This window comes from Rhinolophus ferrumequinum, chromosome 26, assembly GCF_004115265.2.
Source record: "Rhinolophus ferrumequinum isolate MPI-CBG mRhiFer1 chromosome 26, mRhiFer1_v1.p, whole genome shotgun sequence".
NCBI lineage: Eukaryota > Metazoa > Chordata > Mammalia > Chiroptera > Rhinolophidae > Rhinolophus > Rhinolophus ferrumequinum.
Window position 1 is genome coordinate 7,476,731 of NC_046309.1, and position 13,053 is coordinate 7,489,783.

The following is a 13,053-nucleotide window of genomic DNA, read 5'->3' on the forward strand; positions in this document are numbered from 1 at the left end:
TATGAAAGGATGCCCCACATCGTATGTCCTTGGGGATATGCCATTCTAATAGGTGTGCAGTGGTGTCTCATTATTATTCTACGTCACTCATCTTGTCATAATAAGCTACTGTATAAACCTTGATACCAGTGTGTTAGTTTAAAACACAGTAACCTACCTCTTCACTCACTTCATTTGGAAAACAATTAACTGCATGAAATTTATAAACAGAACTCCCGTGGGCAAGCACCATTGGGGAGAGTGCTGGATGTAGACAGGAAATCCTCTTGGGTTCAAGTCAGAGGTGGGTCTTACTAGTGTTGAGGCCAACCAGCCGCCTGGCTTTGACATAATAGTGGTTCTTCCCTAGCACCATGGACTCAACTGTCCATTGAGTTTATTTGCAGAAGATTAGCTGCATGAAGTTTATAAACTAGATTCCTTATAAGGATGAAAACAGTATTTCCGGTCTGATTCTTTACCTAATGCTACAAGGGCCGTTTTTACCCTTCGATCCAGACCATTTCACATGTAGGATGGGGTAAAAACAGCGGGGCTTCCTTGGAGATCTCCTTTGGAGAATTTGTGTACCAAGAATGCGCAGAGCAGAATTAAGCCTGAGTCCCCCTGTCTTCCCTCAAAGGACTTCCGTGCACAGTGAGGTCATTATCTGCCCCCTGTGTTCTCCCAGCTGTCCTCTAGGAGCTAAATTGGTCCTATTAGTAAAGCTGACGCTTGCTGCATGCCGGGGGCTGTTCTAGGAGCTTTGTGCAGTCTCTCCTTTCACAGCACACGTGTGTCTTTTGCAGTTGCGAAGACGATCTCTCCGAAGACAGAGAGGAGCTCCTGCACGGCATTTCGGAGTTGGACATCAGCAACTCGGATTGTTTCCCGTCCCAGCTGCTAGTGCACGGCGCGTTAGCGTTCCCCCTGGGGTTAGATTCCTACCACGGCTGTGTGATAGCGGCTGCCCGCTATGGCCGGGGCCGCGTGGTCGTGATGGGCCACAAGGTATTATTCACCGTCAGTAAACTGGGCCCCTTCCTACTCAACGCCGTGCGCTGGCTGGACGCCGGCCGCCGAGGCAAGATCGTGGTGCAAACCGAACTGCGGACACTGAGCGGCCTGCTCGCGGTGGGGGGCATAGACACCAGCATCGAGCCGAATCTGACCAGCGATGCGAGTGTCTATTGCTTTGAGCCCGTGAGTGACATGGAAGTCAAGGAGCTGCAGGAGTTTGTAGCGGAGGGCGGCGGGCTGTTCGTTGCAGCGCAGGCCTGGTGGTGGGCCTTCAAGAACCCCGGCGTGTCCCCTCTGGCTCGCTTTCCAGGAAATCTTCTCCTCAACCTCTTTGGCATCAGCATCACAAGCCAAAGCCTCAATCCAGGGCCCTTCCGTACGCCCAAAGCAGGGATAAGGACCTATCACTTCCGCTCCACCCTGGCCGAGTTCCAGGTTATAATGGGCAGGAAGAGAGGGAACGTGGAAAAGGGCTGGTTGGCAAAGCTGGGGCCGGATGGCGCCGCTTTCCTGCAGATCCCAGCAGAAGAGATCCCTGCCTACATGTCTGTGCACCGGCTCCTGAGAAAGCTGCTGAGCCGATACCGGCTCCCAGTCGCCACCCGAGAGAACCCCGTCATCAACGACTGCTGCAGGGGTGCTATGCTGTCCCTGGCCACTGGTCTGGCCCACTCTGGAAGTGACCTCTCTCTGTTAGTCCCCGAAATTGAAGATATGTACAGCAGCCCGTATCTGCGCCCCTCGGAATCTCCTATCACTGTCGAGGTCAACTGCAACAATCCAGGTATGGAAGGAGGCGTGGGAGCTCAGTGTTGGGGGGCCTGGGGGACTGGGGCGTGATGACTTCAGCAGCGCATTCCAGGGACCTGATCACCTTTAGAAGGCCACCTCCACCCTTTGTCATGTACTTCCAAGGAGACAGGGGTTGAGGTGTTAGATAATGTTTGCAGGAGTTGAGTCAGGGCAGTGTGGAGGGGGAAGACATGCAGAGTCATGCACGGGGCTGTGGAATGCTGGCGGGAGATGGAATCGTGGAGCAGGGGTAAAGTCTGTCCCGTGCTTTCGGCAGGCACCAGATATTGCTGGATGAGCACCGGGCTCTACATACCTGGACGGCAGATTATAGAAGTCTCACTGCCTGAAGCTGCTGCCTCAGCTGACCTGAAGGTAAGGCCACGCCCCTTCTCCCCACAAAACATGGAACCCCAGTGTTCTGGCTTTCCCAGTCAGCATCTTATTTGATCCTCATAAAAAGCCTACTGGCAATTGGGGTGTTTTACCTCCATTTTAAGGATGAGGCAACTAAGGGGTGGAGCTGCACACTGACTGATTGAAATGTATAGATCAGAGACATTCTAGAGTCCGAGACTCAAACCTAACCACCTTCTGGCTTTGAAGTTGTGTGCGATGAACTGATGTCATAGAGTGAGGAACAGGAAAGGAGCCACATGGAAGACGCCCTAGCACACAGAGGTATTCAGTAAATCTCAGCTCACTTCCCCCACACACACACATCTCCCATTGTAGCAAAGGCCTTTCTGACTCCGGCTTCTGCCTGGGATGCCAAAGACTGTTCCTTGCTCGCCCTGCCCCCCCTTCAGCTCTGTCACTTGCACATACACATACTCTAGTCACAAATTAAGTTACCGTCCTGCTCTGTCCCCTTGAGAGTGGCTAGGAAGGTTAGGGTCTATTCTGTGCCTGCACCCATCCTGGCACTTGATTGGCATAAACCGGGAAAACTATTCCCGGACTCCACTGAGCACAGGGGTCACTTCATCGGCCCAGGAAGGGGGTCTTGGAGATCAGGAGGAACTGAAGCGACCCTCGGCTCCATCAGCCCGTCACACTGCCTTCCCCTGAGCGTCCTCTCGAGTCAGCAAAAGGCAGGATCCCCTGCACCCCTTTCCCAATGCCAGAATCCCCACCATGGCACAGGCGCCCTGGCATTCTGTCTCTTACAGAGAGACCCTCAGAATTAGCCTGTGGATTACACCTGAGGCCGCTCACCTCGGCGTCTCAGCATCACCCTTCACGACTCCCCTGGGAGGATGTTTACACACGATTCGGCCCATCCACCTGAGGACTGATGCAATTTTATAAGTTTCGCACACGCGGTTCATAGACGGGGGAAGGCTGAGCTTACCTGGGGTCCTAGCCCAGAGCCCTTCCTGTCTCCACCTCCTGCCCGCACACGCCCCGAAGTGACTCCGTGGGGGGACCTCTCTTTTCCAGGTACAGATCGGCTGCCACACTGACGACCTGACCAGGGCCAGCAAGCTATTCCGAGGTCCGCTGGTGATTAACCGGTGCTGCTTGGACAAGCCCTCGAAATCGATCACCTGCCTCTGGGGTGGCCTCCTCTACATCATCGTGCCGCAGAGCAGCAAGCTGGGGACCGTGCCTGTCACTGTGAAGGGGGCTGTGCACGCTCCATACTACAAGCTGGGTGAGTGAGCCCTGAGGGGACAGGAGAGCTGGGTGAGGCCACGGGGGCTGCTGGGTGCAGGAAGGGAGAGGTTCAGACGTGGAGGGAAGGAAGGTGAGCCCCCTCAGATTCAGCTTTGGGGCTGAGGAGACAGACCAAACCACATCCATGGGGACTTCATAGAGGTAAATACATTAGAGACGGTGACATGGTGGTTCGTGACCTTGGGGTTTGTGACCTTGAGGTTCAAAGTTGTATGTTTTAACGTAAGGGATTTAGGAAAGTGAGTTTAAGCCCCACGGCCTCTCTTCCCAGGGGAGACATCCCAGGAGGAGTGGAAGAGGCGCATCCAGGAAAACCCAGGACCCTGGGGAGAGCTGGCCACGGACAACATCATCCTGACGGTGCCAACCGCCAACCTCCGCACCCTGGAGAATCCTGAGCCGCTGCTCCGCCTCTGGGACGAGGTGATGCAGGCCGTGGCGCGGCTGGGGGCTGAGCCCTTCCCGTTGCGTCTGCCTCAGAGAATTGTCGCTGACGTGCAGATCTCAGTAGGTGGGTGCCCTTGGGTGAACCAGCCCTCTGTGCATGCTGCCCCGCCCCTAGGGGCCTTCTTTTCTTCTTTTCAACAGCTGTGCAGTGGGCAGCCAGCAGGGTAAAAATGTTTTTCCAGCAAGACATAGAAGACGTAACCTTTGCTATTTAAATGAGAAGGGGAAAAATGTATTTTAAAAAACATGGCCTCAGCCACTTCTACAAAACACTGGAAACTACCTAAATGTCCAATAATTCTGGAATGGTTTAGTAACATATGTGTGTCCCTTCAACAGCCACTGAGGAAGACATTCAAAGCGATATGTGGATGGTGTTTTACCAGTGGGCCAAGGGGCCTAAAAAATTGGGGGTGCGGGGTTCTATAGAAATTAAAGAACCATGGACATCGCTCTAGACCCTAGCTTTCTCGGTTTACAAAGATGATCGCCATAAAGGAACGTCAGGGAGGGCAACTCCACATCTGAATAAAGAGAAGGGGACCCACCCTCGACGAGTCCTTAATTTTGAGAAGAGTGTGATGACATGGGTTCACGTGGACAGGGCACTCTCATAAAAATAAAACAATGGAAGGGGTGGCTGGTTAGCTCAATTGGTTAGAGCGTGGTGCTAATAACACCAAGGTTGCTGGTTCGATCCCTGCATGGGCCACTGTGAGCTCCGCCCTCCTTAAAAATAAATAAATAAATAAATAAATAAATAAATAAATAAATAAATAACAATTGAATAGTAGCACGAACAGTGTTTTGTCACCTGCGTCACCTCCTATAGCCATGCTTTCAGGTCAGGGTGAGGTTCAAAGCATTATGATGGAATGAGCAGCTAAAGAGGAAAGCCCAGGACGTTCTGGGTTTGGATTGGCCTTCTGAGCATTATGGGATACTGGAAGTCTTCAGGGCTACTGGGTATTTGGAGAGAAACAATGCAGAGAAGAGTTTTGCAGGATGGGGGGGAAGCACTCTAACCCTCTCTCCCTCCCCTCTGTGTTTCCCAGGCTGGATGCACGCAGGGTACCCCATCATGTGCCATCTGGAGTCTGTGCAGGAGCTCATCAATGAGAAACTCATCAGAACCAAGGGGCTGTGGGGCCCCGTCCATGAGCTCGGCCGCAACCAGCAGCGGCAGGAGTGGGAATTCCCACCACACACCACCGAGGCCACCTGCAACCTGTGGTGTGTGTACGTGCACGAAACGGTCTTGGGCATTCCTCGAGGCCGTGCCAACATTGCCCTGTGGCCCCCAGTTCGGGAGAAGAGAGTCAGAATCTACCTGGGCAAGGGTCCTAATGTGAAAAACTGGAATGCATGGACAGCACTGGAAACATATTTACAGGTAATAGGCAACCCCTATCCCCAACACACACACACACACGTGGGATAGGACCTATGTTTTTTCCTTAGACGAGTATACCATCTTCTCATTAAGACCTGACTGTGCCTCAGTTTCCACCTTATAGGCAATCCAAGCTTCCCCATTGGCCTTGAATTATCATCGTTCAAACCCCAGGTCTCTCCCCTAGTCCCTGGATCAGTTCACAGCTCCCTATGGAGAGCTACATCTCCCTGGATTCTAGAACTCAGTCGCAGCCCAGGCACACTGTATTCCGGTCCTCCCACCTGCCTGTGTGCCTCTCTGTTCCTTCCCACTGCCATGAAGATGACAGTGAAACTGCCAGAGACTCTACTGAAACTTGTCACGGGGGCCACTCATCTGTGAAATAAAACTGAGGTTGTTCGAGGGAACTGCTAAAGTCCCTTTAACTCTAAAGCTCTGTAACCCAGCTTATCTCCAGTGGCCTGAGGATGGCTGCCTTTTTCTAAAGTTACACCTTACTGTTAATTCCCTAGACTGTACATAGTCTTCTGCTTCTACCAGACTCACTGTTTTTCCGCCAAAGACCACTGTAGCAGCATTTGCAAATGGACATAGACCTACGATTAATGTGGATTCTGTCAGGACAGGGCTAGCAGTTGCCCAACTATTGGGGTTTCACTTTGCAACGGTGAAAGAGATAAGGCTCTTTTTTCACTTCAGCCCATTTTATATCCCCTGTAATATCCCGTCACCATTTTCATGATAATGGTGTTGGCGGTAAATACTGATGATAATCATTGCTGTTATTAGCACACTTTATTGAGTGTCTGCTTTGTGCGAAGCACGACGCTAGCTCAGAGGCCCTTCCTCAGATTAGAGTATGAGAGAGCAGGGCATGAGGGCAGCAGGAGGATCAGCGATAGATAGGAAACTAGTGTTTCAGGCGTGTAACGCATTCAATTCATGTATTAGAGTGCTGTCTGCTTGTTGCTGATTAGATGTGTCATCCTGCGTCTTTCTCTTTCCAGCTACAGGAGGCCTTTGGTTGGGAGCCATTCATCCGTCTCTTCACTGAGTATCGCAACCAGACCAACCTGCCCACAGACAACGTTGACAAAATGAATCTGTGGGTGAAGATGTTCTCCCACCAAGTGCAGAAGAACCTGGCTCCCTTCTTTGAGGCCTGGGCCTGGCCGATCCAGAAGGAAGTGGCTACCAGCCTGGCCTACCTGCCTGAATGGAAGGAAAATATTATGAAATTGTACCTCCTCACACAGATGTAAGGAGTGCCCAGCGAGGTGGCAGGTAGAGAGGTCTGGGGAGGTAGGCAGAGATGGAGACTCACTCCTCAACCTCTGCCTCTTAGGGATCCAGCTTTAGGGCTCCTCTCAGCTCACTGCCCCTGTATCTCATTAACTAGTTCTGTCTTTAGGAAGTGGGTTCAGAACACAGCCAAAAAGCAGAATCCGAATTTCTCAGAGGCAAGGCCTTCTGTTTATGAGTCTTATTCTAACAGCTCTGCTCTCCTGACCCTGTCGGGCACGGTTCTGAGAGCTCTGTGTCTATACCAGCCCTTGCTTCACCATCATGGGCCCCAGCCCATAGTTCTTACATCCCGAGGACTCTCTGGGCTTTTATAGCTGATCAGTTATTCTAAAATCCCTGACCACAGGACCCAACTGAAATACAAATTTACCATGATAACCAGACACACATTTGTATTTACAAATACCATTTCGGTAAATTTGTAAACACAAATTTACCCTGATGACTTACATATTTTGTGTCTTAGATAGTTTTCAAAGAGCCAGAAAAGCAATCTGGTGGAGTAGAAAGAGCCCATCGCTAGGGCGGTTAGCTCTTGGAAAAGTCATTTTACCTCTGTCCTCCCATTTCTCTGTGTGTGACATGAGGCTACAAACGCCTGCCCCACGGGGTTGTGAAGGCGCACACTGATCATTGTGAAGAGGTCTGTGAAGGCAGTGCATGTTCTCTAAGGGGCTGCTCTGTTTTGTGCTGGGCCACAGTAGTGAGCTGACTACTTCCCATAGCCGAGAGGTTAAGATCATCCGTCACAGTTGACTCCCTGCATCCAAATCCTAGTTCTTCCACCTATTAGTCGTATGACTCTGGGCAAGTTCTTTCACTTCTTCGTGACTTGATTTCCTCATCTATAACACGGGCTCTAGTGCATAGGACTATTGCGAAGATTAAATTTTAGTGTCTCTGAAAGTAATCAGAACAGTACCTGGCAATTAGTAGATACTGAGAAAGTGTCAGCTGACATTATTATTATTATTATTATTGAATTAACTCAACATCGTTTTGAAGCTAGACTTCATTTTTAGATGGCTTCTACAGATGGAGTGTCATTAATCCTATCCCATCTTACACTCCATACACCCACCTCTGGAAGGGTTCTGGCGCGTTGCTTTATGATCTAAAGGAAGGGCTCTAAATTCACAGCGTTTTAAAAGCTACTTAGGGTTTGGTCTCTATTCAATTCCATCCTTCAGGTAACATTCCTCCTTTAATTAACTCAAGAGTAGACGTCACTTGATAAAATGAGAACAATTCCCCGAGGGTGCTTGTCTTTAGCAAACACTGGGCAGGAGCTCAGTGACATCGTTTACATTCCCACAGTGACACAGATTGGTATCACTGTCAAGAATTACTTACCAGTTGGGCAGATACAGCCCCTACATGTATAGAAATCTTTACTTTGGAACACGATAAGTAGATAGAGCTGACTCACATTTCATTTCATTGCAACACGATCAAAGAATTTCTTCAATTTTCTTCTGATTGTTTTCAGAACCTCCCATTTCTTTGTAGTTTCAACGAGAGTGGAGCCTGGAGGATTAATGTCGTGTACATCCGGCCAGTTTTCCTTGAGCTCACCTCTTTTTATTTGCTTGTTTTAAGACACCGTTCTATTTGCTTTATTGGAAATTGGGTGGGTTCATAGACAATAAGGTGTGACCTAAATAACATCTTTCAATCATAAAATTATTTCCCCTTATTTCATGAATGTCTATCATCTAGGTGCTTTAAACACAGATGTTGAAAATTCGTTCACCGTTTAAAATACTTGCTATCAAATAGTGGGGTACTGAATATGTGCCAAGCATTGTGCTAGTTCCTTTTCATAGATTGTTTCATTTAATCTTCACAATAATCTTATGAGATGGAAAGTTATCGCTCCCTTTTTGGGAATGAGCTGAGTTTTATGGAGATCAAATAAAGTGCCTAAGGCTACACTGCTAACAAATGGTAGACCTGGGATTTGAACTGGGGCGTTCTGATTACAATACGGGTGCTGATAACTCTAGTGCTTTGAATAACCAAATAACTGAGTAAATGAAGAAACCAGCGAGCAAACAGAAGGACCTTATGTCCCTACTTGCCAGCACTTTGGCTGCTTGTACTTATCTCTCATCTAATTGTATCACAACCAAAAGTCCCTTTGTTTATCCCAAATTCTAGTTCAAAGGAAGAATTCGAGGTAGGCTCCTGAAGTGCATCCCGATACACAGAGCTGGGATGACCCGTTAGTGTCACCAAAGTCTTTTAGGTTCCAGGTTGTTCAGGTTTCAGCCATTCCCTCCAGGAGACATAAAAGCATTCTACTAGCTTATTGGATTTTGAATAAGGGGTTATTTTGGTAAAGTGCCTGACTCCCAAAAGTCCCAGACACTGCATGTTCTCAGAAAGGAAATTAGATCCTCAGTTATTTAAAATAATATTTACATCCATTCTCACCCTCTATAATCCATTTTCAGCAGTACAGCCCTGGGGATGTTTTTAAATGTAAAGCTATCCATGCCACCTCCCTGTCTAAAAACTTCCAGTGGGAATTTGGATTTAAGATGATAAACTAAACATTATAAGTTTACCTTCCCTCCCTCCTCAGGCCCCACTGAAATTGAAGTCAAGAAATACAAAAGAAACAACTCAGCAAAGAAAACGGAAGGCATTCGATTATAAGTGAAGAAGACCTCAACGCATTTCTGGAAGAGAGAAAATGGATGAAGCATGAAAAAGAATGAGAGAGTGAAGGTACCTTTAAGACAGACTATAAGCTGATCTGAACAACATAACCCTAGAGAGACTCGGGCACCTGAATAGTCTGTCTACTAAAGGTTATACTAGTTGTAAAATTAAACCCCATCCCATTCTACTCCATCTCTTGTGTACAAAAGACAGGCAATCACCTATTGGTACCAGTGAAAAATGTGTTCTTGCTGTTGTTGTTTGTTGTTGTTTGTTGTTTGTTGTTGTTGTTTCTATGAAGGAATTGAATAAACTGCCCGAGGAGAGGTAGGAGTTGGTGATCCAGAATAAAATTTCTCTTTTTGTGGAAATAAGTGACCCTCTAGCCTATCTGCCAATTCTCTACTGAGAGTTGAGACCCCTACGTAAGTAACCAAGTGCTTCCCATCATAGAAGAGGCTTACTGGAAAAACAGAAAAGTGGCAGAGGAAACCCACATCAATTTCTATAAAAGTCACCAGTTATATTGATTCTTAAAAACACAAATGGTCAGCTAGGAATTCCCAGACATTGGGTATGGGAGTTGGGAGGGTGAGAAGGAGGACCAGGGGAAAAGCATGTCAGAAAAATACAGCAAATTAGGAGATTTGAAAAATACAACAAATTCTGGAAGAAACAAAGTTCAAATGGAAAAACAAATATAACTTTAAAATCTAGCTATATCTCCAGAGAGATCTGACATTTTGTAAGACGAAAACAGATTGATACAAAGAAAGGAAAAACACTGAAAAGAAAAAGAGCCTTTTGAAAGTGAAATAAGACTGCCAAAAATATTCAGTAGACAGGCTAGAAAACAAAATTGAGGGAATCTCCCTAGATGTAGAGCAAAGAGAATTAGCAGAAAATCTGAAGAAAGGACAATAGACAATAATATCTAACCATTAGGAGTTTCTGGAAGAGAAAGCATAGGAAATATAGGTGAAAAAAAAGAAAAAGAAAAATGAAGAACAGAAAGAACTAAGTCTCCAGATTGAGGGGGCTCCAATAAAACCTACACTGAGACACAATCTTGTGAAATTTTAGAATATTAAGGATAGAGGAAAGACATTAAAAGTGCCCAGAGAGAAAACAAAATTAGGTCATCATAATTACCTGAAATAAAAAGGGATGAGAAATAGACTGGCAGCAGATTTTTCATCAGCAGCACTGAAAGCTAAAGGCCAATGGAGCAATGTCTTCACATTTCTTATGGAAAAATTTTGTGCCCAGAATTCTATAGCAAGCCAAACTGTCAAGAGTCAAGTCAAAATGAAGACATTTTCTGACATGCAAGTTTTCAAAAAGTCTATACCTCCTTTGCACCCTTCCTGAGCAAGCACCTTGAGGAAGTTCTACAGCAAAATGAGGATGAGAACCAGGAAAGAAGAAGAAACAGAATCCAGAAAACAATGGACCTCACCCAGGATGTGTCACTCCAAAGTGACACTTATCCAACAGGATGTCTCATGCTAGAGTGACAGTTTTCCAGCAGACCCATTTCAGATGAGAATGCATAGTTCAGGCTCTCTGGGAAGAATATGCATTCTATGCCATAGATGGTGTCATCGAGAAACTGGCATGTTTGAGAGAATATGGAGAACATACATTCTTTAGCCAACAAAAGAGAAAACAAAGCAAACGTCATGAAATTCACATCCAATTAGGAAACAACAACCAAAAAATACTCATGGATGGAATGTAAGAAGAGACCAGAATTTCACATTGACGGTAGGTACATTTCCTTTCAAGTGACACAGGCATGTCATTGGATGTGTATAGAAGAAAATGCCCTAGCTTCTACTTGGCTCTCAGTAAACAGTATGTACATAGCCAAAATAATATAGATGTTATTTATCTGTACACAGTGTTCTGATCAGCCTATAGGCAAACCACAAAAAGCTTAAATTTTTTATTCCGAAATGAAGTTGAAAATAATTAATCCTGACAAGTTAAGGAAAAAGGGAGCAGAAAGAGGTTGAGAATCAGTTGTGAGAAGAGAGCTGAAGGAAGATTCAAAGCGGAGATTTAAAAAAAAAAAAGTCTACAGTTAATGGAACAAGAACTAGAGAATTAGTATACTGTTCAAAGCTATAAATTAAACCAATAGAAGTATCAAAATGACACATCTATCAAAATTTTGAGAAAGGCTAGGTAAAGGAAAAGTGGAGATAGTGTAAGTTAATTCCTTATCTTTTGTAATGGGGTATTATTAAAGATTGTCTAAAGTTAATAAGCCAAGAAATTATTGTTCAAACATATTATTTAATGTTAGGAAGTTAGATAACAGGAGATCTAAAAATAGAAATTGTTAAATGCATTGCCTCTCGGGATTGGGACTCGGGTTAAAAAGGATAGGATGGGGAACTGTGTTTTTCATTTTAAGTTCTTCTGTACTATTTAATTTTTTACCTTGTGCATGTATTACTTGGAAAAATTTTTAATAAACTCAAATAAAAATCCTTCAGTGGCTCCATATTGACTCAGATACAGTCCAACCCAAACCCTTAAAATGGCTTATAAAGCCCTCAACTGTTTGGCTCTATCTGACGTGTCCAGACTCATCATATTTTCCCATACTCTCTAGTTCTAGCCACACTTAAGATCCTCCAGCGATTCAAACACACTTCACCTTGTTTCTGTAGGTGTTCCACAGAAAAACAAAGCCCGCCCCTGATCTCACCATGTGTCTGGTGATTGAGCTTACGGTCTAGCAGGTTGTCAATATTTGTGGGATGAATGAATGCACAATAGGGTGTATGCACAACTGATGTTCTTTTCCCAAAAGGCGCAGAAGAGTTGTCCCTATTCCAGAAAGTATTTCAAGACCATATGGGGCCGTAAGTTTTCCTGCCCTCCAACACATTCGATAATAAGTATTTGTCTTAGGAGACCAGGTTCAAAGGAGTTCTGTCCATCTGTCATTCTCCTTGGTATGTTTTTTGCCACTTTGCCTGAACAGATGATGATTTTTTCCCCCTGTATTTGGGGGAAACAGTCAACTAACTAGTGGAAATTTCAGGCTCTTGTGTCTTGCTGTTCCGTGGCGGTTCTTCTTTCTCCATTCGTTTACTTTCTTCTATTGTGTAATTCCCAAGGCCAACTGGAGCTCTCTAATGCCTATAGGCCTTACAGCCAATCTTCAACAGCTGCATTTATTGGAAATCCTTCCCATCTCCTCCTAAGATTAACCTCTGATACACTTCCATCCCTAAATCAGTGTCTCCACCCAATGTCACAATCTCACCTAATGTATGTACTTAACAGGCCAAGAGCTAACCAGATCTGGCCTTAGATGTTGATAATTTTTGCTGACAAAAATAACACACCCTTCTTTCAAGACTACTTCACTGCTGTGTGCTGTTCTCCTTCAAAGCTTTTGGACCCCTACCTGCCTTCCACTTTGAAACGGACTTCTTTCTTTGACACACAACATTGGAGTTAGTCTTCCAAGGGTGGTAGAGAAGGGGTGGGAGTGAGCCCCAACTTTTCAGAGATCTTCTAACTACACGTTCACACAGACAATTCCACATCTAATTCAAGAGCTATAGAAATGGTACTTAACGCATTTGGATTCTTGAGCATTTAAATGCTACTTAAAAAAAAAAAGCATTCCTTCAATAGGAAAGAAGCAGTTTAAGTTATTGCCAATGTTCTAGGGTCGTGTTGGATGGTTGCTTTCATAGGTGTTCATTATATGAGAAATAAACAGAATAAATGAATGACTAAAT

At 45.8% G+C, this 13,053-nt stretch overlaps 1 protein-coding gene and 1 non-coding gene across 7 annotated transcripts in view; both read left to right on the forward strand.

Annotated features, from left to right (window-relative positions):
- TCAF1 (TRPM8 channel associated factor 1) overlaps window positions 1-11,364 on the forward strand; it is a 46,578-nt gene extending 35,214 nt beyond the window's left edge. For 3 of the 6 annotated variants that reach the window (XM_033099271.1, XM_033099272.1, XM_033099270.1), the window contains exons 3-9: window positions 789-1,783; window positions 2,069-2,166; window positions 3,235-3,448; window positions 3,743-3,982; window positions 4,974-5,311; window positions 6,322-6,572; window positions 9,207-11,364. In XM_033099271.1, coding sequence (XP_032955162.1) covers window positions 789-1,783; window positions 2,069-2,166; window positions 3,235-3,448; window positions 3,743-3,982; window positions 4,974-5,311; window positions 6,322-6,572; window positions 9,207-9,216 — 2,146 coding nt within the window. In that variant the 3' untranslated portion in view covers window positions 9,217-11,364. Of the gene's footprint in view, window positions 1-788; window positions 1,784-2,068; window positions 2,167-3,234; window positions 3,449-3,742; window positions 3,983-4,973; window positions 5,312-6,321; window positions 6,617-9,206 lie in introns of all 6 variants that reach the window. The other 3 variants (XM_033099274.1, XM_033099273.1, XM_033099275.1) reach the window with 2 other exon arrangements.
- Window positions 4,557-4,630, forward strand: TRNAI-AAU (transfer RNA isoleucine (anticodon AAU)). The gene has a single exon. It is a non-coding gene; the product is annotated as a tRNA-Ile (tRNA).
- Window positions 11,365-13,053: the final 1,689 nt, after the last annotated feature.